The 25,688-nt window shown below is 39.1% G+C and overlaps 1 protein-coding gene across 1 annotated transcript; it reads left to right on the forward strand.

Annotated features, from left to right (window-relative positions):
* Positions 1 to 2,232: 2,232 nt before the first annotated feature.
* LOC128536052 (brain-enriched guanylate kinase-associated protein) lies at positions 2,233 to 25,258 on the forward strand. Its single transcript, XM_053510197.1, has 6 exons — positions 2,233 to 2,303; positions 4,702 to 4,863; positions 5,945 to 6,011; positions 14,632 to 14,739; positions 22,022 to 22,105; positions 23,867 to 25,258. Exons 1-6 carry the CDS (start codon positions 2,233 to 2,235, stop codon positions 25,256 to 25,258), a joined length of 1,884 nt encoding a protein of 627 aa, XP_053366172.1.
* Positions 25,259 to 25,688: the final 430 nt, after the last annotated feature.

Raw genomic sequence — 25,688 nt, forward strand, 5'->3', positions numbered from 1 at the left:
ATTTGTGTCCATGTTTTTGTAAGATAGACAGATTATCATTGAAAATAACTGCAATGCCTCCTCCACTACCAGTTAGCCGAGGCTGGTGTATGTATCCTGGAGGACTAACTTCATTTAAGCTACATTCTCATCCTGTTTAATCCAGGTTTCCAGAGTATGTCAAATTCCTGATCCATGATAATTTCATTAACAATAACTGCTTTTGATTCGAGAGATCTAATATTTAACAGTCCTAGCTTCAGATCAGAGGTGCCAGCTGCACATTCAGTGTCTAAATTTGTGGTCTCTATATTAAATAAATCACTTAAACAGACTTTCTAAGTCTTTCTAAATTTTTGCTTAGCTCGGGGAACAGACACAGTCTCAATATGATGAACCCTGAGTGACGACTCTATGCAGCTAGCAGACGGTTGGTTTAGCCTGTCTGTCTGCTCCCTGGCCTGGGCTCTGGATTGTCACCCATTAACTACCTTAGGCCTCTTCTGAGACTATGAGCTATACTATAGGAAATGAGAGCAGGTTTCTTAGTGGGTGCATCGCTGAGGAGAGTAAACCTGTTAAACACATAAAGCGCAGAGGAGGTGTGCTCCAGTGGGCTAGCCTTAGCGTTAGCTTTGGCTAAACGAGTATGCCGCCGAGTCGTCACCCACTCGCCCCGCTGTGAGGACTCTAATGCGAGAGTCGGGGGCTGGTTATCTTCGCCTGCGGCACCCAGACTTTCCGCTATGGAAATAACGCTGCTCTCATGCTTTCTAACCCTCTCTAAAGTCTGGATGCGCTTCTCTAATGCTGATATCTTCTCCGTCAGAGTGCTCACAAACACACACCTATCACAAGTAAAATTATCACTAACGACGGAGAAAGAATGTCTAAACATCCTGCACTCCACACACTGAACAAGCTGAATATTATCCATCACAGCTTACCTGAGTCAGAGTTTAGTTGTTTGGAGCTGAATTCCGTTTGTTGTTCTTAGACGAAAATTCCAGTCCTCAGCCTAGGCCATGACCGTCTTCATGGTAAAGTGGCACCAGCCCCAGTCACCACATGCATCCAAAGCAGACCACACAGGGCATCTATTTAATGAGATCTCGAACCAGAAGCAGGGCACCAGAACGAGTCAGACAGGTCTAGAAGGCAGAGGGGGTCAGTATCACTGGCAGCTCAGGAGCGACATGTGTAGCTTGAAAGAGAGAGACAGAGAGAGAGAAAGAGAGAAGAGAAGAGGAAGAGAGAGAACAGTTAGGTATAATCACAGTCACATAATGTATAAAGTGAGAGTGTGCAGAGTGCAAGCAGGGACTCGGGCAGGACTTACTATGACAGCATAACTAAAATGGAGGGTCAGATGGAAACACAGACATGAGGGGGAACTGGAATGTAAAGCAACCAGTCACTTTTCCATCAACCAACCTGAATCAATAAAAGTGGGTAAGACAGCATCTAAGCATAAAGGTTAACCATAATACTTCACGTCCATGAGTAACCCAGATCTGCTCTTTCACTTAGGGCAAATCTATTCACAAAAATGCTTGGCTAAAATACATGGGTTTTCATTTGATTTTATTTACAATTTATTTATTATATTTAAGTGTCACATATTGTGCTTATGTAAAACTACATAAATTCAGCACTAGACTTAATACTGCTCTTTGTTGAGCCTAATTTAGTAGGAAGTAAGTCCATATTTATGGTTAGGTATTTTTTTATTATTATTATTTATTTCTAAGTACTTTAGAGGAAACTCTTTCAGATAACTATTCTATACTAAGTGTAGAAATTGTTAACAAATTGTTAATAAATTACATGTAATGAAATGCATGCAAAAAGCTTTTTTTAGTCTTGTACAAGTATTGTATTCTTACATTATCCATGTAATTATAAACAAACTACAAACACTAGTTTAATCTACATCAAACAGAGTTTATTACTGAAAACATCCATTACCATAACACAAAGGACCTTAGCAACTGGTTATTTAAAAGTGTTGTTCTGATCCTTCTTCTATTCCTTGAGTAAAAAGTAATACATTCCAGAAGTCCTAAGTGTAAATGAGTTACCTTTAGACTGAGTTATTGTACCAGTGTCTTTTTTTTTTTCCTTTTTTTTATTAGGATCAAACTTGACAGAAAATTACTGTCTGATTCTGGAAGGAAAACTTAGGGTCTTTCAAAGTCTCTGGGCACCAACACCCAGTGGGATTACCACATACAAGAAAAAGCTAAATATAACATGAAAAAAGTTTATATTGGGAAAACTGCACTTAAAGCCCCTCGAAATGGTTGTAAACATCAGAAAAGAAGGTAAGAGTAAAATAAAAACATGTATTTATCATCAAGGCACTTCCATTACATTGTGTTTGCTAAACTGCTCCTTGGAGAATCCAAGTTGGTACATTTTTATTATCGCCCATCTCCCAAAACATCTCAACCATCACTATTCTCCTAACAGTTAACAGCCCCTTCCAAAACCATGGGCATGAGGATGGAGGTGGCACCCCCTCCCTTTTTCTCCACTCTTCAAAGAAGACATTAGAGGAGACTAGACTTTCGACCATGGCTTTGGGACTTTTTGGCAATTCAGCTGTAAAAGCATAAAAGGTTGTGCACTGATTTCTGCCAAGAAGGCCTGGCATGAGATGGTCTTCCATTTCATTCTGATTTCAGCAGGTTTGAGGTCCTTCAGTGGGATTGAGGTCAGGTCGGACCCCAAACCTCAAAGCCACTGAAAGCTTTCCAGGAATCTTTAAAACCTTTAACCTCGCTGGACCTCATTTTGTGCACGGGGCCATGTCATGGAACTCATAAATTCTAAGCAATTATTTGCCTTCAGATTTGAGGCAAAACTTTTATTTGGCTATTATGGGCAAGTGTCATATAATGTACGAGGGTCAGTCAAAAAATTATCCGGCTGTTTTCAGGGGACCAAACAGGTAAAAGTCAGATGGAGCGAGATCGGGACTATAGGGAGGATGCTTCACAACCTTAAAACAAAAAACGTTTTTGTAGAGTATTGACAGTAGAAGTAAGCGGACGTGCGTCATCACGCAAGACCCTTTGAGCCTAATCCAATGTTTAGACTTCAGCTCATCAATAAGTGTCTCACTGTAACGAGCGCTGTTGATTGTTAAACCTTTTTTCTGAATACTAGTCCTTGAGAATCCCACAAAACTGTAAGCGTTGATGAATTTTCCAGCTGTTGGTTGACTTTTGAACTTTTTCTTGTTCTGTGCTTAAGAATGTTTCCCTTCTATTCTCTGCCATTTTTAATATCACCTACAGTGCATTTAATTTCTGACTCACATTCGTACTTTTGGCCATATGCTGTAGATGTTACAGGAGAGCTGGAAGCAAAAAAAAAACAAAAAAAACATGAGCTTTATGAGGAGGCCTGGGAGCAAAACATTGCATTACGCATCTCATATTAATAATCATTAATCTCTACAAGAGCATATCCATGTGTCAATGTAAAAATAAAACTACAATGTTATTTTCCTCTGTGTTAAACTTTTCATCCTATAAGTAGTGTTTAGTTTAGAGATTTACATTAAGGTTTAGATGAGGGAACAAGTTCAAGTGCAATTTAAACTTACACGTTACACAGAAGGTTACATGTTCAAAACTTTAGTTGTATTCAGTTATAAAGGGAAAGTTCTAGGTATGTTGCAAGAACAGGATTTTAGCAAATTTGAACGAACTGAGAACTATAAGATTTGTGTGATGTGGTTTTATACCCAACACCTAAAGCATACATGGAGTTGACCCTAGTCTGTGCACTACTACCTGTGCTTTATTCCTATCCCACAAGCCTCCACAAGGTACCTTCCAACAGCACTTGTCCAACCTTCCCAATGACTTCTAGCCTTATTCTTTAAAAAGAAATGTTCAGTTGTCCCGTTGAAATGGCGTTTATTTGAAAGAAACTGCGCTAGATGATAAACATAACTAGATCATGAGACTGTGCGTTTTTGTCCATTTCATTGCATGTGACTCGGTTTTAAATCATAGCAATAATCACCACCCCATTTTCATTTACACATTAAATAGCTCTGCTTTTCAGTACTGCTGAGTGACATCATAACTTTATTTTATACAGTGAAACCGCAGATTGCGAGTAACGCGGTTTGCGAGTGGCCGCAAGACGAGCAAAGATTTTTAATAAATTTTGACTTAAAGTCTTTGTTTACACACACCCCTCCTCCTCCTGCCTTCACAAACACACACTCTAACGGAGACACTGCTTGTTTTACTTTTTACTTCACAGCATTGAGTCCATTAGTGTGCGAACACTCGAGTGTTAGAGATGTTTCTTGTTAATTTTCTTGATGAGGCGGTGTTTCCGTTAGAGTGTGTGTGTGTGTGTGTGTGTGTGTGTGTGTGAGAGAGAGAGAGAGAGAGAGAGAGAAAGAGGGAGTTTGTAAAATGAATAATCTGAGTTTTCATTCTTTCTTATGGGTGTTTTGATATACGAGCCCGCTTCCAGAAGGAATTATGCTTGCAATCCAAGGTTCCACTGTACTACATCAATGTGTTGCTTAACAATTTTGTTACAGTAGTTGTAGTTAAAGTAATACAACCAACATAAAATCGATGCAGAATGTTTAGTAGCCCTGTTATTACTTGTAGCATGCAGTGTGTGTCATCATTTTAGGAAGCGGTTAATTGAAGTATCAGTCATCTTCAGCCCTTTGTATATGCGCAGTTCATTGCAGGAGCAGAAAGAGGACCTACAGAAGCGGCTCTCCTATACCACTCATAAGCTGGAGATGCTGGAAAGTGAGTTTGATGCCACCAAGCAGTACCTGGAGACAGAACTACGACGGGCGCAGGAGGAGCTGGAGAAATTCACTGACAAGCTACACAGGTTCAAAGCATCTGTGCTTTTTTCTCCGAAAAAACTAAATGATGGGACAGGGCAGCTGGTTAAAGCCATAGGGAGAGTAATGACTCACACACAAAATGATTGTTTGCTTTGATGAAAAATCTTTAACCAAATATCAGTCAGTTAAACCTGTTGTAATCATCTACAGCACAGGAAGACTACAATTGCCTGTAATATTAAATGTGGAATGTCCGTTGTTTCTTATGAGGGTGACCAGAGTTAGTCTGCACATGAGCTGTTTAAAATCCACATGCGGGATTTGCTGCATCCCCTTCAGGTGGCACAAGGATTTCTCTATCAATAAATGTTTTCACAGTCACTGAGTAGCAATTCTGATCAAACACAGCAGACCTAATTGATGATTATTTATGGCAAACAATACCTCTTGACTCGTGCTGCACATTTCTGTAGCACAACACTGCCACCACCCTGTGAAATGTGTAAAAACAGGGCAACAGTTACTGCACGAGTATGATCGTACTGTTGCTTACACAAAGGTTCCTTAAAGATCAAAAACTAAAAGATATTCTTTAATTCTCGTTATCTGAACAGATTATTTGTGTGTGTGTGTGTGTGTGTGTGTGTGTGTGTGTGAGAGAGAGAGAGAGAGAGAGAGAGAATTCTCACTGTGCCAGAAAAGCTTTGTGCTGATTACAGTGCTCAGTAAAAACATTTAATTTTAATAAATTGGCTCGCAGCAAACAACCATCATGCCGTGGGTGCACTCAGTGTAAACTACAGCCACGGCAGAACCAAAAACTTGAGTATTTTTTAAGTCATTTCAAGTCAGTCAGTGGCCTCTCTTCAACTAATGAGCGAATTCGTAATGAGTCCACAGTATTTCATTATCATCCTGGAAACCCAACGACAGTAGAGATTGTTTTGTGCTAAAATTATTCTTAAGAATCCAACAAAGAACTGAAATTTACCTCCTGTGTCATTTATAATGTCATGATTTACTGTATATCTGAAACAGAATTTTGAATAAATTTCCATTACTGTTTCTGGAACACCCTGCAGTATTACAGAGTAATATAACTCACTTTAACCAATTTACTTGCAGGATACAGAGCAGCTATGCAGCACTGCAGAGAATAAACCAAGAACTAGAGGAGAGGTTTAACCAACAGGTAAGAACCTTTTTTCATTTCATTCAAATTGTATTTGTCACATACACAGTCATACACAGTACGATATGCAGTGGAATGCTTGTACGACCGCCGGTGACCTTAAAAAGAAAATAAAAACTATATATAAGGAATAAATATTAATAAAAGAAATACGATGAAAATTAATTTAACTAGTAAAATAAACTGTACAATAGGGGCATAATAAAAAAATTACAAAATATAGAAATATAGGAATATGGGGGGAAGGGGGGAAAAGTATATATAAAAATTTTAAAGTGGCAATGGCTGTGCAAATATGCATGAAAAGTGACTTATGAAAGTGTTATGTGCAATGGTCAGATAAGCTTGTCCACAGAATAGTAAAACTGACATACAGTATTGCACACTATCAAGAAAGGCCAGGGGTAGCTCAGTGGTTAAGGCATTGGACTACGGTTCGGAAGATCCCAGGTTCAAACCCTACAACCACCAAGTTGCCACTGTTGGGCCCTTGAGCGCGGCCCTTAACCCCTCAACTGCTCAGATGTGTAATGAGATAAAAAATGTAAGTCGCTCTGGATAGGAGCGTCTGCCAAATGCCTAAATGTAAGAAAATGCATTTGAACAATACAGCTGGCAAATATCAGTGTTCAGAGAATACAAAACAATTATTATCTAAAAGCACTCACAATAGACACATTCTGTAAAAGAAGACATCTCCATGTTTTAATCATAAGAAAGCGAACACATACAGAAGAGTATATGACTAATAGTAGAACCACGACTGAAAAAAACCTCATGTACTATAACAACAAATGCAGTGATTTCAGGACCAGTGGTTTTAGCATACTGAATGTTAGCTACAAATGCTGTTGTTGTTTTTTACATATTTAAGTAGCAGTATCCAAATATACAGTATTTTTCACATACTTAGGTGAGAACACAGCTTGTTTCTTCTTATAATAATTGCTTAGCTCTTAACACACTATCCAACTAATTTTCTGCTCTGTTTCATTCCCACTCAAAGCTGCACCAACGTCACTCTCGCTCAAAAAACATGTGATATCTCTTTAACTTAATAAGACGTATAGTATTTGTGCCAATCTGTAGATTAAACCCTCTAAGCAAACCAACAACAAAACTGATAACTTTCCATTATCGTAACGCGCTAACAATATGAAAAACAACACAGTGATAGAATAAAGTTTGTGGGTTTATTTTATTAAAAGCTACAGATTCATATTATGCTTGTGGTTTATTATGTTTGCAGGCTGTTATTATGTTAGTGGGTGTTACTGACCCCCACTATTTGTCATGGCTTATTAATTCATGCCCTGTCAGCACACCTGTTAACTACCAGTTTTGGATACTCTAGCAGTTTTTTGGAAACTCAGGGAATCACTGGGAAACTGGCTTGGGGAGTACAATGTATTTTTATTTTCTGTTCTGCTTTTCAGCAGTCTAATTAAAGTGCACACCCACACACACACACACACACACACAGTCTTTATACTCTCTATCACTTAGCACACGTCTCTCTCTCTCTCCAGCCAACACAAAAGAACACCAATTAATATACATGATAATGAGCCATGGGTGGAAAGCATTATGTGTTACCCGCCAGATTCATCTGCCTCCATCCGTATGTCTCACTTTCATATTCCCCATCCGGCCTGGAGCAGACCACTTGATTGTACTTGGTCTCTCTCTCTCAAAGACAGTTTTTGATTGAAGGACTATAAAGTACTGGGTGTTTCTTCCCCTCGAACACCTGGGATAAAATGGCCCACTGACCAATGAGTCAAGGTTAAAGGCACAGCTCTCTCCAATGGACTGGATCTGGTTCTCTATTTTAGCATGGTAGGTCAGCAGCCAGTGATGTCTGAAAAATTTTATTAGTATGAACTTTCTATAGCAGCCAGCCTTAGAAACTACCTCATCCCCTTGGTCTCACATCTCAGGCAGGCCACAATCACTGGAGTCTGTTCAATTGGGGGATGTATCTTCCCAAATGGAAACTAAGACACCATAATTCTACAAACCCAATCTCACACTTTTACAGGTTCACTGTGAGCTCTGCCCACCTTAACAGAGGTGTTGCATGTTATTATAAATCATGATGATATCATCCAGATAGGCAGCAAAGCAAGAGGATTCTGTCCATGACCTGCTGAAATGTCTGAGGAGTCACAAGCAACCTGAAGTGTCACTGTTGATGTATTCTGAACAGTGTGAAAAAGTTGTGTTGTTGTTGTTGTTGTTGTTGTTGTTGTTTTCAGGATAATGGTGTAAATAGAATCAACCAGTATCCCTTGGTCAAATAAAAATGAGCCACGCCTACCAAGCGAGCAGTTCATCAATAGGGTGCATTGATTTTTCTATAGTTCACAGAGAGCCCACACCACTGGGCTGCTCCAATCACGGAGGGATTACTTGATTAACCCTGTGTTAAGCATTCCCTTAAGTTCATCACAGATCACATTTTTTTGGGTTCAGGCCATCTATATGGGTGGCTAATAGAGAACCACATTGATGGAGGAGTCTCAATGTGATGCACTATGAGGTTAGTACCCCTGGGTAGATGTAAAAATTCTCCTGCAATGTGGCAACATATGCTCTAACTGAATTTAAGCATTCATTAGGGTGAAGGCTTTTTAGACTTACCTCCTGGACTAGCTCTGGCCTCTTGGGAACTACTGTCACAAAAGACAGTTACTGTCTGTCTCCATGGTTTCAGAAGATTGAGAGGTAAACCTGTAGTGAATTGCCTCTATCTCTTCTTCTGACCTCATAGTCATCAGCTCTGACCAAATTTGGGAAGTATCATTCTCTCTCACTTGGCCTAAGGTGTGCTTCAGGGTCCCTGTACAAGGACCTGCTTCATCAGGACCACATTGACAACTACCTCAATATCTTCCTCAAGGAATTCATTGACAGAAGCCTATGACTCAAGGCATCAAGAAGCTAGGTGCCAGAGGCTTTAATACAGGCCATCAACAGGAGAAGTCATCAACAGGTGCTTTAAGCTGACATTATCAGGGGGCCAATGCCTGGTCGAAAACTTATTGTGTTTGGTCCCAAACCCAATTGACTACTCTTCTTTTGTAATGACTTCAGGATATTAAATCATTAAATCTGGTGCAAATGCTGACAAAAAGCCCATCCCATGCACTTTAGCACATCCCATAGCCACTCGCAGTACAGGTTTCTCTTTTCCCCACAGAAGCCACGGCAACCTTGTTTTTCACCGAGGATAATCTGTACCAAAACACTGGAGCATTTCACCCTCAACACAGTGCAGCCCCGGTCGCCCCCACAACCAGTGATTCAATCTGGTGTTCATGGAGCTACAGTTAGAGTACAGTTAGAAACATGCTGTATTATCGCACATATATTTTTATTTTAATAAGAGTGAACAGAATTTAAGACAATTTACAAGGCATGTCTGGTCAGTACCTGGTTTAGTGAATATGAAAATACAGTAATATGCTATGGCTTGGACACTCACTAGATTCCAAAAGGCCTGTTGGATTATATTAGACTTCCAGGACTTTCCACTACCATTATCTATACATGTCATTTATTATCTGTCTACAGCAGCACTCTTTCTTGCTGACAGCCTGCAATAATATTCAGACTTTACAAGCTGTTTGTCTTATTAAAAGACCCCCCCCTCCCCCTAAGCATCTAGTGTGCTATCTAGTGTGCTAAACAATAATGTGATCTTTAAATCTTTGCCTTTCCCTAAATATGCAGAATCCCCTTCTTAAAAAAATTAGTTTGCCTACTGAAATAAATTACTGTCTCGCAGATAAAGTGTTCAGAACCTGCTTGCAATGCTACCTCAAAGAAAAATGTCAGGTCAAAAAAATTTAGATTAAATATGGATAACTGCCTTTGACATATCATTTTAAAAAGTTAACAACAATGTTAACCTTTTGGAAAATTCCAGCACTAGTGTGCTGCATCGGCATGGGAGGATGCATAGGGGGTTATTATGGTCAACTAACAAAATTGTTTGTTACACATTGATGAAGTTGGTTAATCAAAGTACAGTGGAACCTTGGATCGCGAGCATAATTCGTTCCGGAAGAGGGGCTCGTATATAAAATTTATGTTTTGTCTGTCGAAAAAGGAAAAACAGCTTTGGCAATTTCTTCTTTTCCTTTTCCTGGGAAACACATTTTCAGGCATCAGGTGATTTGCACACAATGATGTCTGGTGAAAAAGCAATATTCACTTGGAATGGAGCAGAAACGAGCATGTTTAATAAACACCATTTATGACACCGAACATGCAATCGTATCATAACATACGGCTATGCCACAGCAGAGCCCCTGAATAATGTGCAGTCTTTAAGTTATCTCATGTCTGTATGAAAAAACTTGGCTATATAACAAACAAAAAAACATGATTATGCCAAAAGTTCATTTGACGGGAGAGAATAAACCAACACCCCAGTCAACTTACACTGACACGCCCATTGCTCTGGAATAGGTTCAATCTAGAGTCATCAGACCACATGACCTTTTACCCATGGCTCCAAAGATTCATCTTTATGCTCTCTATCAAACTGAAGCCTTTTTTCAATTCACTAACAAGTATATTTATTATGCTTAAACAGCTGCTTAGTCACAATCCTGTAAGTTCTTGTCAGGCTTTTTCCTTTCAGGTGTTGGACTTGACCTAATTCTAGTCCTTTAAATAATTTCTTTTCTTGATGCAGACCAATAACCTTTTTTCTTGTTGCAATTTGTTGACAGTGTGACTTACTTCAATAACACAAAGCATGAGGTTGCAATATCTGTTTTAATTAAAATTCAACCAATGTAGAACATTTCCTGCCATAAACACAATTCTAGACTAATTTATTAGCTTTTACAAAGCTGTGGTACATGGATTTATAGCATTTTGCCAAATAATAATAATGAAAAAAACATTTAATATAAAATGAATTTTTTATATAATATTTTTGCATTTGTGATATTCTATAGCAGTTTGAATTTTTTTTTTTTTTTTTTTTGCAAAAACACAATGCAGTGATTGTCAGCTACATCACCCATCATGGGAGCACGAGGCCAAATCTCTCTCCCTCTTTGCACTGAATATTCTTTGGTATGCTCATCCTCGCTAATGATAGATATGGCAGGGATCTCAGCGCAGCGCATCACATCACCATGGACATGGCATCCCGTTAGGCATCAGGGATCAGTGTGGGATATACCCCTTGTCCTGGACTGGCCTTAAGACCTCACATCATTAAAAAAAAGCATGCCCTGGTGATAATAACTGCAAAAACTGCATTGGATGGTGATATAACCCTGGAGTAACCTTGTGGTTGAATCAATGATCCTTGCCAAAGGTCATATTTCCTAATTTTATGAATCATTCAAACTGACCTTGCAACATTCAACAAACAATGTTTCACATAACTGTCACATAAGGAAGACACCCAGGGCTCTGTTGTCTGAGCAGAAACCCACTAGATGTATCATTATTTCTGCCTAGAGACAAGCTGGATGCTCAGCCCCATACCAAGACATTACTCCTTTGGGTATTCAGGTGATCCTCACCGGGGTTATCCTGAGGTCATATAGCCACAGTTGCATAGATAGCATTTGTTCAGTTTGGACAAGGTTGCACTGCCTGCTATACAAATAAACCCAATGTATAAATATGAAAGCACATCTAACCATATACTCTGCGTTATATAATCTAAAATGCTTTGTATTATTTAAAAGTTTTTTTAAAGCCTTGTGTCAGCAGTTCATATATCATCAGCTACAAAACAGATCTGGTAATATTGCGCTGGTATGAAGTCTGCTTAAATGATAAGTTCTCTATAAAACATTCTCACTGATGCGCTGCCTGTATGTCATTTAATTGTGTTTTTTTTATCAGCTGTTGTTTTGACGAGTATTTTTCGAAACACAACTTGCAACTCCAGTAATTGCTTCACATGGGATTTGAGAACTGACTTGAATGCAGGCATACAAGCATACACAATGACACACTAATTATTAATATTAATTTCAATATTATATTTAGTGTTATTTGTGGCTTACAGGCTTTTAGACTTTCAGGGGATTTCAAGGGATTTGCAACTAATTATTAAAAATTACATTTAATTTATACCATAAACTTACTAAGATTATACTGAATATAATTCTATAATATTAATAAATAATTATCCCCGCCACTGGATGTAGTGCCGGTGCCATTCCTTGATAAAAACAGGAGGGTTGCATTAGAAAGGGTATCTGCCGTAAAACCTGTGCCAAGTTGTGTGCGGATCAGATGGTCCGCCAGGATGACGGGAACAGCCAAAAGACCTGGCAAACAATCGATAATTATAAAGGAGATTTGAAACATAATTACAGTCGAACCTTGGATTACGAGCATAATTCGTTCCCGGAAGTGGGCTCGTATTCCAAACACTTTAGTGTGTGTGTGTGTGTGTGTGTGTGTGTGTGTATCACCCCCTCTCTGCTTCCCACACACACACACATACACACACACACACACACACACACACAGTAAAGGCGAGAGACGAAGAGAGAGAGAGAGAGTGTGTGAACCGGCACGGTGTCAAATTACACGCGCGCACACATAACGCACACACTTAACGACAAAGAGGGAGAAAATGTATTTTTAACCTCTAATGAGACTTTCTTTTGCTTTACACATGCGTACACATGTTATAAAAAATAGTACACGTGCGTTGTACACACGTACCTTTAAGCACAAAATTAAATATGTTTTACACACACACACGGGGTCACAGTGTTATAGTAAACAGTACACGCGTGCACGGATGTTGATTATACCAGTAAAAGACGCGCACTAAGACGATTAGCCACAATTTCGCAGCACAAGAGAGAGAAAAGCCGTTGGCTCACCTGTGATCACGTGACTTGATTAGGCGTCAAAACAAGAAGCGTATGCATGATACATGATACTCAGTACTCGTAAACCAAGACTTGCTCTGTTTTCAAGTCAAAATTTATAAAAAAATCTTTGCTCGTCTTGCGGAACACTCGTAAACCACGTTACTCGCAATCTGAGGTTTCACTGTACATTGACAGTGCAGTGTTACATAAAATTAAGAATTAAACTTGCCCCATCTCTTCATATTTGCCAAGAAAATTATTGCTCATCCTCGCAACAATGTCCACAGAGCATAGGAGATGGGGACGATCAAACCTGACCTGATTTTAACAAAGAAAATATGATATGAGGAAGTGGTAAAGGGATCAAAGAGAATTATTTTACTTCCTGAGAAGTGGAGATGGAATGCGCTTGAACAGATTTTTAGGAATATAATGTGCAGATCTGCAGCAACTATAGAGGTATAAAGGTAATGAGCCACACCATGAAGTTATGGGAAAGAGTAAGTAGCGTGAAAGCTAGACTTTGAGGAAAGGTGATGATCACTAAACAGCAATATGGTTTCATGCCAGGAAAGAGACCTACAGTTTTAATGTTTGCTTTGTGTGCTTTACTTTGCGTGTTGATGGAGAAGTTTGGAGAAGGACAGAAGGAGTTGAACTGCATATCTTGGAGAAAGTGTATGGCAGGCTGACAAGAGAGGTATTGTGGTATTTTTTGAGGAAGTTGGCTGTGGCAGAAAAGTATGTGTGGGTGGTGCAGAATATGTATAAGGACAGTGTTACAACAGTGAGTGATGCATTGGTCTAAGGTGGAGCCGGGGTTGCATCAAGGATCAGCTTCTTGTTGTTTGCAGTGATGAGGAACACATCAATTGACGAGATCAGCAGAACGCCCCATGGAGTGTAATGTCTGCAGATGACATTGTGATCTGTACTGATCTGAGCAGGTGGAGGTATGCACAAGGGAGAAGGGGAATGAAAGGTGTCAGCAGGGGCACAGGCAGGGTGGAGTAGATGTAGTGGCAGGAGTAATTTGTTTATACAAAATGAAAGTGAGACCAGGTATGGTCTGGAGATTTTTGAGGCAATGGAAGTGACGGAAGAGCCGGAGGTGGCTCAGTCGAAGATGCTGAGATATTCATGAAGATTGATGAGGGTAATTAAGGAGGCAAAATTAATAATGATTATATTAGAAGGACAACACTAGTAGGATGGTTGGAAGATACAATGATGCTTTGAGACTGAGATGGTTTGGTTATACAGAGGAGGGATGGAGTGTATGTTGGAAGAAGAATGCTGAGAATGGCAAAGGAGGAAAAGAGGAAGGCCAAAGATGAGGTTTATGAATGTAGTTAGAGAGGATATGTAGGTGGTTGGTGTGACAGAAGAGGATGCAGAGGACAGAGTAATATGGAAATGGGTGAACCGCTGTGGCAACCCCTAAAGGGTGCACCCGAAAGAGGAGTAGTAGATTCCATATTTTGAAATAATGAATATTCTATCATGGTTATATAAACACTTTAATATAACATTGTTGTAGCAAAATTATCATTTGGTTCTCAGCTTTTAAGAACTGGGAGTGTGTGATTTAAATGGATTTTTTAATGGATGAAGAAATTAAATATACTCAGTGTGAGCTGCAAGCCACCAGGGTGTCTAGCAAAAATAGCAATACTGAATTAATCTAAGCGGGAAATGTGCTTGTAAATGATTTTACATAGCTGTCATTATGTTTTTTCTGATTCGTTTAGACACAGCAATACGAAGAGGAGAAAAGGACACTCAGGCAAGAACTCATCGTACTCAATAATCATTTAACGGAGGCCAAAGTCACTATTAAAAAACTAAGAGAAGACAACGTAAGTCATTAATTATAATTGGTTAATTATTACTTGGTGTAATAAAACTGGTTCAGATGCAGTTTTCACTATAATAAAACAGCACTAAACATCAACATCTTTCTTTAGGCACCATTAAGCAACTTTGCATTGTATATCTACCATCAGTGGTCTGTGGATCTTACCCAGATCAATCTCAGAGATTATAGTGAATTGGGCTTTATGATTTCCCCCATTGCTTTGTGCAATAGCTTTATGCCACTAGTTCCGCAAAGCTTTCAAAAAGCAAATCTCATGATTCGCTGCCCATTCCTTATAAGTTGCGAAATTTATACGACCAAGCATGGGGAGACCCCATATGCTTCCTACTTGACCACACTCCCCATAGGTGTTCTACAAGGCTCTCTGCTGGGTCCTCAACTGTTTTCCCTATATACATGCTCTCTTGTTGAGGTCATATCCTCACATGGGTTTTCATACCACTTCTATGCTGATGACACTCAATTCTTTCTTTTATACTCTCAGACATTCCTGATTACACACCAATCTCAGAATATCTGACAGACATCCCCTTAGCTCAAACTGAATCCCAATAAGACTGAGGCACTGTACATCCCCAGACATGCTTCCCTATGTCAGCATCTTTTAATCTTCCTATATAACTTGCAGAACTCACAATCTGTCACTGCACCCAACCTTGGGGTATTCCTGGGCAAGTAACTGCCCTTTCTTGTCGTACATCACTAAACTGATAGACCCATCAATCAAACAAACAATCAGACAACAATCAAATTAAATTTAATAAAGAGCTGGCACCATTGTACAGGTTTCACCTTTATTAAATTGGGTGACTTGGCCATTTCTATCTACAGAGGCCACTCAAGTGCGTGTTCTGTCTCTTATCATTTTGAGATTGGTTTATTGCAACTCAATCCCAGCAGTTTAGCCCTTATCTTAAACTCCTCAGTTTGACTGATCATTTCTCAGGGGTGTAAGGTAATCATTTATCAAGGCTCATCTCTGTCCTGAAAACTATTTGAGGGATTGAACTTCCCATGTCTGTCTGAACTGGTCAGTGCCTGTTTTAGTAAAAAAAATAAAGACTTACCTATTCATTATAGTAGATGTATATATATAAAATATTTATATGTGAGGATCCCATGTGAGGACGTACAGTTCTCCATAATTTGCTTTAAAAGCTCCAGACTTGTAGACTATGTATTTTCTAATGTAGTTTTGAGGAAGAGTTCTCCAGGCTTCCTTCTTTGTCTCTCATTATGTTCAGTCCAGTGTTTGTGTTTGTTAAGCCACACAGTGATCTGTGAATCATTCAAGCATAAAAACATCTAACTGAAGGCCTGAACCCAGTGAGAAACAGGTGCAGATGATGACAGATGATCAGGCCGGTAATTAGGAAACTGCTGATGCTGAATGCTGAGTGGTTGGAACAGACGAGAGGGGAAATGACCAAGTGTTGTACTATTGATACAGACTACAACACAAAAGCGTATGTTGCTAAGGATGGAAGTGTCTGATAAGTGCCATGACTGTACATTTAAATTGATGGAATTAGCACCAGAGTGCAACAGAAACAGATTGATTGGTCATATAAACAGCAAAGGTCATTTAATTAGATAAAAATGAAGTCCAGGCAAAAGTTATAATCACTAAATCTTTCTACTAGCCTTAACTACTCATGAGTTGGCTTCTGCATGAGACCATGGAATGACATTTTTTTAAACTAATTTATTCATGGTCACACTTCACTTTATTACCGTATGTCTAGACCGATCTTTGTCTTAAGCCACCCTTTGAAAAGAAATGCAGCTCACTCTCACTCTAAATAAATACCAAGAGGACTGACAGAAAGTAGAGTGTATGAGATAGTGATAATTGTCTGGAGGGCAGCATAAGAAAAATTGAGTTCAGAGGCTGAATATCTTGAGTGCAGATTACAGATGCCTGGGGTGCAAAGGCCCGGTGGGAATAAGACGTTAAGTGACTTAACATTTAAGGGATGGATTCAGTTCAGAGGCCGATAACATTAAATTGTGTAAAGAATGTTAGTCTAGTGCCGTGGTTCTCAAAGTGTGGGGCGCGCCCCTCTAGTGGGGAATACAGACATGACAGGTGGGGCGCAATGAACGGTATGGGAATTAGTGGAAAATAATAGGAAAGTACCTATTATAATTCATGCTTTTCTTTATTGATTTATTTAATCTTTATTTTCTTTATTGGACACTCGAAACTAAATAATGACACACAAAGAAATGGATCATTAATACAAGTAAATTAAAATAACATCAGAAAAAAGTGGAACCATAGTGCAACAATAACGGTTTAACGTCGGCATGTTAATTGCAGAGGAACAAAATATACGGAAACATTCGGTATTATATATGTAATTTCATTTATTTCAATGTGTATGCTGATGTTTCTGTATTTTTGTTAAACATTTTTTATTTTATCAGGCAGGACTAGTCCTGCATTTCTAGTTTCCAGTGCGGTAACAAAGTTGCTTTTTGATCCTTCAGGCGCTGAACAGAAGGGAAGATCAAGATCGTTCTACGCTTTTTGTTGCTGTGCGGCGTTTTGCGATGATCCCTAAATCATTCGTTGCGCTGTAAAAAAATAATGGTGTTTATGCTTTTAAACATGTATAATTTAAGGCGGATGTAAAGAGGAATGAAAAGAGGAAATATATGTGTGTATCTTATTTGCGGGTTTATTTACGCAGCTATTAAATTCGGAGATGCGAATATCAAACTAACTTTACCGCCGTCACAAACAGGTGTTATGCGCTAAAATGCCCCCCTGCCACGGATTGCCCCCCTACATAATCTCTATCAAATATTACATTAGGACATACATTCAAAGGTTAATTATTATCAAATATATTATTACTATTATAATTAACCCTAGGCACGTGACAGCCGTCGAGACGATTAATACAAATCCCCCCAAAATGATTATTTTATGGCACATTTATTTTGCAGGGGTTTGTCAATGTACAAATAACAAATTATTTATCACAAAATGCACTAAAAAAATATTGTTTGTGGTGAAAAATTATAGGAAATGATTTTTATTATAAAATAAGATATATAAAATATACATGTTGTATATGAAAAAAATATATAATTTATATATTTTTCCCCCTATACAACATTTTTTATATTGCTTATTTTATAATTAAATAAGTTTGTTGTAATTTGTAAACCACAAACCTATGAATTAATGTTCTAATATATTATTTGAAAAAGTTTTGTGAAGGGGGGGGGGCGGGGGCATTTTAGAGCATAACACCGGGTCAGTAGCGTACTGTATGTAGTGAGCATAATAATGTCAATGGATACATTTGTTACATGGACCACAAAAAAGCAGGTGATTCAGCACTATCAGCCTAATTAACCAAAAAGCCAGCCGAAAGGAAAACATGATGAAGCCTATATGTTGCACTTGGATTCATGGTGGGGATGGTGGGGCAAAGGAGAGACCCATGTGGGTTTTGTGTCCTAAACCGCTGGCAGCAGACAGCATGAGACCCAACAAATTAGGAAGACACTTAGAGACAACACACCCCAGTCAAGTTACTAAGCCACTCGACTTCTTTGAAAGAAAGCTCTAGATAAGTGACGAAGTAAGCCTGTTATAACATCTGCACATGTATTTTATCTGTTTTGAACTTGGTGTTATTTGATCTTATTGGTTTAAAAATTGATAGTTTAATAAATAGTAAACTTGGCCGTTTTCGTTATCATTTTGTTGACAAGTGGGGCTTGAAAATTCGCCCACCGCCTTAAGTGGGGAATGACAGAAAATGTTTGAGAACCACTGGTCTAGTGTATGTCAGTTTAACTTGACTGGAACGGTATGAAAGAAAATATATATATATATAATGATATCACAAATTTCATAGTATCTGTTTCCTACTGTGGATTTTTTAAATTTTTGTACAAAAAATTTGAATTTCAAGATATGTTGAACTCAGTTAAGAAGGCGGAGAATCTTTGTGAAATCTTAATTCAGAACCATGAGGTAAGATAACATTTTACCTAATGTTTTTTTTGTATTTCATACATCTTGTTCAGGCATCTTATTAAAATAAAGTTTCAGTTAAGAGTTGTGTTATTGCATGTTATTGCATCTCGCTGCAAATTTAGCAGTTAACTATCTATATTAAAATGAATTGCCTGTAAGAATGTTGTGTTAGGTGGAGAAAGTTAGTTAAGCATACAGTAGTTATCACTTATAAATGCTTAGATAACATGCTAGGTAGTGAAGATATCCGGTCTTTCAGCACAAAGGCACCTTTATCAGAATCTTGCAGAATCTTGTAAAGAAGAGACGACTGTTTTAAGGGTGAAGCCGAAAAAATCTGCTCAGTCTACTACATCTAAAATAATTTTTAGGTTTTACTGTAAATTATTTTATTTATTTAAGTAATTTTGACATAAATAAAAAAAATATAGTCCATATAATATGATTTAAAATAAAGTAAAGTTTAAATAAATTATATTATCATTGCAGAACTGAGAAAAACTTTATGCAATCGCGGTGCAACACAACACTTTGTGACAAAATAAGCCAATAAGAATGCTACAGAAAAGGAAGCAGAGGTGGGTTTACGAACTAATTAATATAGGTCACAGCCCAGATCCTTTCCCCGTTCTGATGCTTTTGTACTTGTATTGGTCTTTGCCTATCAGATGTTATTATGCTAGAAATAAACTATCGACTGTGGGAATAAAAAGACTTGGACAAACCCTCGGTGACGTCACCTGTAGGTTTTCTGAGAAGCGGATGAGAAGCTCATCTCCGGACTCTTCCCAAACCCCAGTCAGTCCATAAATAGGCAAATGGGCAGGACAACCAGAGCCTGACCTTTGGTTCAGAAGCCACTTAATTACAGTTACTGTACTCAGTTATTTTACTCCTACTGTACTAATGCGTTTGTTCGAACTCGGTCGTCCGTACCCTACACACCAGTTGCTATTTTGCTAAAGTAACATTTAGCAGACAGCTAGCAGTTTAACACCTGCAATGCAGCTGATGCATACATTTATGACTAATTTTAAATGAAGAGTTACATAAATATTAACCCCCCTGTACAGTTGTCATGGACAGGAAACCTAGCTGTTTAGACCTGTTGTTTGTTGTACCAGGCTGTAAACATGTTTAAGGCATTTTAACATTTTAAACATCTCTTTGGGAATTGACTCACTTTTCTAGTCTAGTGGTAATTCAACGACCTGCAAGTTTTGGCACGTCCTTGTTGGCTTTATTTTTCATAAATTGAACTGAACAATGTAAGCAGGCTACTGAAAAAGAGTGTGAACGTTGGAGAACGCAGAAATATAGCTGGGGGGGAAAATGTGCCTGTAATGATTCTCAGCTTTGTATTCACCACGAGCTCTCTCTCTCTTTCTCTCTCTCTCTCTCTCTCCGTCCTCATCTACATCTTTCTCATATGCAGAGAACATAATCTAACACAATGTAAGTGGTTTTCTTCTCTGCCGTCTGACCTTGTCTTGTGGGTTTAGTGCCTGACCTCCAGTTCAGCCTTGCACAGTTTCTGTTTTTAAATATTGATTCACGTGAATGTGTTACATGAATAACTCTTAAGCTACTTTAATAAAATGTACAGTTACTCAGGACCTGCTGTGTTCTGCTTTCTTATTTATTACACAAACAAATAAATACTGTATAGATAATGGAAATGGTGTCACGGAATAAATATTATTCATTTCCACATATCCTAAACACCTGGGGTGATGAGAAATCGCCTGGATCCCTTCTTCAACACATTTATTCATCAAACAACAAAGTCATAAAGTGACACTGCAACGGAATTCAATATAAATACCCCTGTTATCTAACCACGCACATACTGTACCAGTTCTAAACCTTGTGTGACTTTTGTGTGTGTATCTACCAGTTTGGTACAAAGTGTTGTTTATCACAGTACTAGTGTCTTTGTCCGTGGCTCGGTCGGTGTTTATTTCGAGTGTTTATAAGTTACCTACACTTTGGCCTCTCTCTAGCCCCACTGGTGTTCTTGAGACGCATCCCTCTCACAGATCAGATCTCTCCTTCTCATATTGAGCCCCGGGGACACACTCCTAATGCTGAAACATGCTGACAGTTTATTGACTGAGTTCGCCAGCCCTCCTGTCACCCCAAAGTGTAGCTGACATTATCAATCATGCCAATCAGATTCTGGTGTAAGGAATGAAGCAACTTCAGACGTCACAGCCTACAAACTAGGCTCAAAACGTTCCTGAGCCACGACCATATGATGGTGTGTTTAAACACCTTTGTGACAGTCAGGTATACGAATCATTCGCTTTCACTGATGTCTAGCCAGAGTATACACCTGAGACACTGCTGTCTGGTGTTTTTCATCTGGTTCGGACGTTTGGTTGAACATGGGTCTTCATGGATGAAACCATGAAGCAACAGCATTCACCTTACACATAAAAAGTTACAAAGTATTAACATTGGAGACTCCTTCTGTAAACGCTATCTAATACGAGTACCAGTGAATGAGCGGTTACTAAAGAAACGCTAACGTGTTAGAATGACAGCATTACTCCAAATCTGTGTAATCTGTTCTGCAGCCATCTTTACTAACACCAACACCTACTGACCAATCAGAAGCAAGATTTCCATAGCGCTCTGGTATCAGTTCTCAATGCTGAAAAGCAGGAGTTTATAATCATTTAATCTTTGTGTATATTACTAATAGACAATCACAGCATTATTCGCTAAACAATAACTTCCAGACTTCCCAACCAATCAGGTCTAATCGTGGTAATGAGCTAGTGCTAGGGCACGTACACAAGATTAAAAATGTCTTAACCACATGCAATGATGGTAGAGTGTTCAAAAATCTGCTTTGGCTATGATTACAGTTAGAGTTATAGACTGTAACAATATTTCAGAAATACTTTTTGGTGTGATCTTTTTTTTTTCTCTCAGCCCAGTTATTTTTGTTCCCATCACCTTTACATGACTTTTCTCTTATTCAGGACCTTTCATATACAGAGAGATTTGTCCCCCTCCGTGTGAATCGAATACGTATATAGATGCAAGCGTCTAAAATAACCACTACAGAACAATGTATTGAAAAAGCCTGGAATTATTCGGGTCCAGAGTAAAAACTGTAAACATGTGTAAACTCTCACACTGCTCTGTGGTTAGACAGAACTGCAATTTCATGAATCCAGAATTAAGCTCATATTTAACATTTCAAGAAAGTGCCGTTGCTAGGACACCATACTGATGTGCGGCTTTCCCACAGGACCTGTACAGGAAGGAAAGCGACGGTGCAGCTCGGCTCCTGCAGTGTGGAAAATCCCATTACAGAGCACAGAAGCAGGCCAAGGTAATTCTACTTCTCGCTCTATTTTTCACCAAACCTGAAATACAATACACAGTAAAGGCTTTCTCAATAAGGGAATGTGTCGCGCTTCTGAACTCACTTGCGTCATGCTGTGCAACTGGGACTTTTAGGTCGCCTTAAGGCAGCAATTATAATAATCAATGAGATCAATGAGAAGATGTATGGCTTGTGCTTCAGGCTTGGTTTCATTTCATTCCTAAAGGGAGAGTTGGTTGTTTTAATAACAGCATCAACAACAAGAAAATTATCTTTGACTTTTTTATTTATTTATTACTAAGCATTTTTAAACCAAAGTAATTAAAATAATATTTCTTTTTCTTATTCGACAATTATATTTTAATTGGGAGAATGCAGGATCATATGCATAATTTAAATGTAAGAAACAGCCTTTGATAAACGTGCACAATTGCACTGATTTTGCTGAAAAAAGGAAGAAAGAGAACTATTCTATAAGAACCTGTTAGAATTTCAATAATAATATTTTGCTCTGTTTTTATTGAAGTTTTGAAAAGCAGCAGAATCCCAAACTGACAGCCAGAATCAAATTCATGTAAGGAAACCACCGGTTTTTAAAAGAGAGTGAGAAATTGTGGGACACTCATACAGCGCATCCCAAAAATCCTCATAAATGGGAAATTATCATAATTAAGCCACTGCATGCATAACACGTGAGTGTGTTCATACAAGTTCATCATGAGAAACAACTCTTTGTGTTTACAAAGTCACAGCAGTTATGCAAAGAAAGTGTCATGAATAGACCCAAAATAAAAGAAACTAAATATTGAATTAAATAAAAAGTGAAAACGTGGCCTTTGTGCGGAGACTTTCAGAGCACTCTGTACAATTCCCCTGCAGTCTGATTATTCCACATGACAAAGTAAGAACGTTTGTTCGGAGAGTTTTGCTAATTTATATTTAAAAACTGAAACATCTCAATAATTTACATCAGTATTCAGACCCTTTGTTATGATTCTGCCAGTCAGGCTCTGGTGCATCCTGCTGCTATTAACCGTCCTTAAGATGCTTCTACAACTAGATTGGAGTCAACCTGTGTCTAATTAAATTCATTGGACATAATTAAGAGAGGTACGCACATGTCTATATAAGGTTTCACCGTTTTTGGGTGAGTAAAAACAAATAAGGTCAAGACGATAATCTGTAGACCTGCAAGACAGGATTGTGTCAAGACACAGATCTGGGGAAGGATACAAGGAAAGTTTCTGGAGCATTCAAGGTGTCCAAGAGCACAGGAGCCTCGACGCTGGACATCCAACCTGGTTGACCTTGAACGAATCTGCCAAGATAAATGGAAGAAACTTCCAAAAGAATGGTGTGCCAAGCTTGTAGCATCATTCTCAAGGTCAGGGGTAGCTCAGTGGTTAAGTAAGTTGCTCTGGATAAGAGCGTCTGCCAAATGACTAAATGTAAATGTAAGCAGACTCAAGACTTGCAACAGTATTTCATATTTATATCATTTGGTATTTCACAAGTGATGGGTGTGAATACTTATGGAAATTTCTTTTTAATATATTTTTTAGAAATGAACTCTCTAAATACCTGCTTTTACTTTAGCATCATGGAGTACTGTGTATCATTATGAGGGAAAAAAGGATTTAAATTCATTTTAATGCGAGTGTGAGACATAAAAATGTTGAAAATTTGGAAAGTTTTAAGATTTTTCCATTCGCACTGTATTTGATTATTACTATAATTTTGCCCTAACATTCTTTGTGCTTCTCTCAGGTTCCCCCCGACTTTCAAGAGGAAGCGAGTTCTCTCATGGAGAGTCTAGGGCATGGGAGGAGCCTGGGCCAGTGCCACTCACCCTACTCTGATGCTGCTTCAACAATCATTGCCAAAGTACCGGAGAATACTGTGCCAGGTAGTACCTGCCCAGTCACACGCTCACTTAGCCCACAGCCTCAAGACCTGGACTTTCTGTCAAACAACGAAATGAACAGTGTTGATACTCTCCAACATCATGTTGTATACAAATCTTCTGACCTATTCTGCAGTGACACAGCACTATACTGTCCCATGGATAAAGGACGACAGAATCGCTGGCAAGAGCGTCGAAAGAGTGCGGACCTCCATGGCAGGAACACTAGCATTCTCCAAACTAGGAACGCTAAAGCTAGCAACCCGGAGGATTACAACTTCCACGATCAGTTCTCCCAGGACGACATCGCTCTCCATGAATTCGCCGAAGGGTTCACACCAGCATCAAGCCCTTACTCTAGCTTCAGCGTGGCTTCAGATGAGAAGGGCCCTGCTCCCAGCAGCACCATTTCCTCCTCTCACCTGGCCCTATACATGGACTGGCGGGATGGTGATTACGAGTGTAAGAGCACATACGACAAAGACAGCTCCAGGTTTCCCAAGTCGCACAGTTTCCAACACATGACCTCCAGCCCTCAAAAGGGCAACTCCCCAGTGTATATGCAAACAGCATCCTGCTACAGCGAGCCATACCATTCACTGCAGCTCACGTCCTCTCACAGCATGGGCTCCTCGGGAGTACCAGGACAAAAAGACAACAGCATCCATATTCCTGAGGAGGAGCTGTTGGGCCGATGGAGGCATCTAAGTGTGGAGGACATCAATACCTTTTCATATCGCAATCCTGGTCATGTTTCACCTTACAGCTTCTCCGAGCAGCATTTTGCAATGGGGCCTTCCAAGGTCAAACTAGGACCGCTGTACAGCAGTGTCCAGGAAAGAGACAATAACCTATACACAGGTATGCCACACAGGTATTCCCGTTTCTCCCCTTCGCCTGGCTCCGGCTTGGCACAGAGCCCCAAGCATAGTCTGGACATGTGTACAACTGAAAAAGAGCTGATGTACCAGTCACATAACAGCATCCTGGAGTCCAAGAGCAGCCAGTTCCTTGCTGGTATCTCAAAAGACAATGAAAGCACCATGGGAAATGTGAACGAAGAATATGTAGATGTAAGCCCAACTGAGACTTTGCACCAAACTTCCCTGGACGTGTCTAGTGTGCGGCACTACCAGCTTCAAAGCCCAGGGCCGCACAGGACGACCACGCCGCAGCACCAAAAATTCACAAGCACAGGACTGAGTAGAAAGGACAGTCTCACCAAAGCTCAACTCTATGGAACACTGCTTAATTGAGTTATTTATCTAGAATTTAACCTTCACCACTGAGTCACCTTGCTGCATCATGAAAACGAAAAATAGCTTTAGGGAGCGGTACATGGTTGGCTTTAAAAGTGAAGGAAGGACAAATGGGCAGCATTAACATTTGAAATACCTCATGCCAAAGTCATCATACTAGTAAGGACCTAGTCTTCAAGCTGATTCACAACGATCCCACGCGTATATATTGCAAGCAATCGTTTTGTTATAAAAGTTACAAAAACCCTGATAAACTGCATCACATCTGAAACTGTAGAGCAACAAAAAAAAAATGTGGGGAAAAGGGCTTTACCTAAACCTAGGATAAAGGCCTCTGCTTTAAAAGCATGTCTTAAAACATTTGCATGGAGCATTCTTTTACTGCTTTTGTAATTTACATGTTTAATGTGAAGTTTTGTGTTTTGTT

Source organism: Clarias gariepinus, chromosome 13, assembly GCF_024256425.1.
Source record: "Clarias gariepinus isolate MV-2021 ecotype Netherlands chromosome 13, CGAR_prim_01v2, whole genome shotgun sequence".
In the NCBI taxonomy this organism is placed as follows: domain Eukaryota; kingdom Metazoa; phylum Chordata; class Actinopteri; order Siluriformes; family Clariidae; genus Clarias; species Clarias gariepinus.

What these genes read in the sequence shown, in the direction of transcription:
- LOC128536052 (XM_053510197.1), top strand. Translation starts at nt 2,233, where the DNA reads ATGAAAAAAGTTTATATTGGGAAAACTGCACTTAAAGCCCCTCGAAAT. An exon ending in TGTAAACATCAGAAAAGAAG is followed by an intron (nt 2,304 to 4,701) that starts GTAAGAGTAAAA and finishes GTATATGCGCAG; the next exon opens with TTCATTGCAGGAGCAGAAAG. An exon ending in AGGAGAGGTTTAACCAACAG is followed by an intron (nt 6,012 to 14,631) that starts GTAAGAACCTTT and finishes TGATTCGTTTAG; the next exon opens with ACACAGCAATACGAAGAGGA.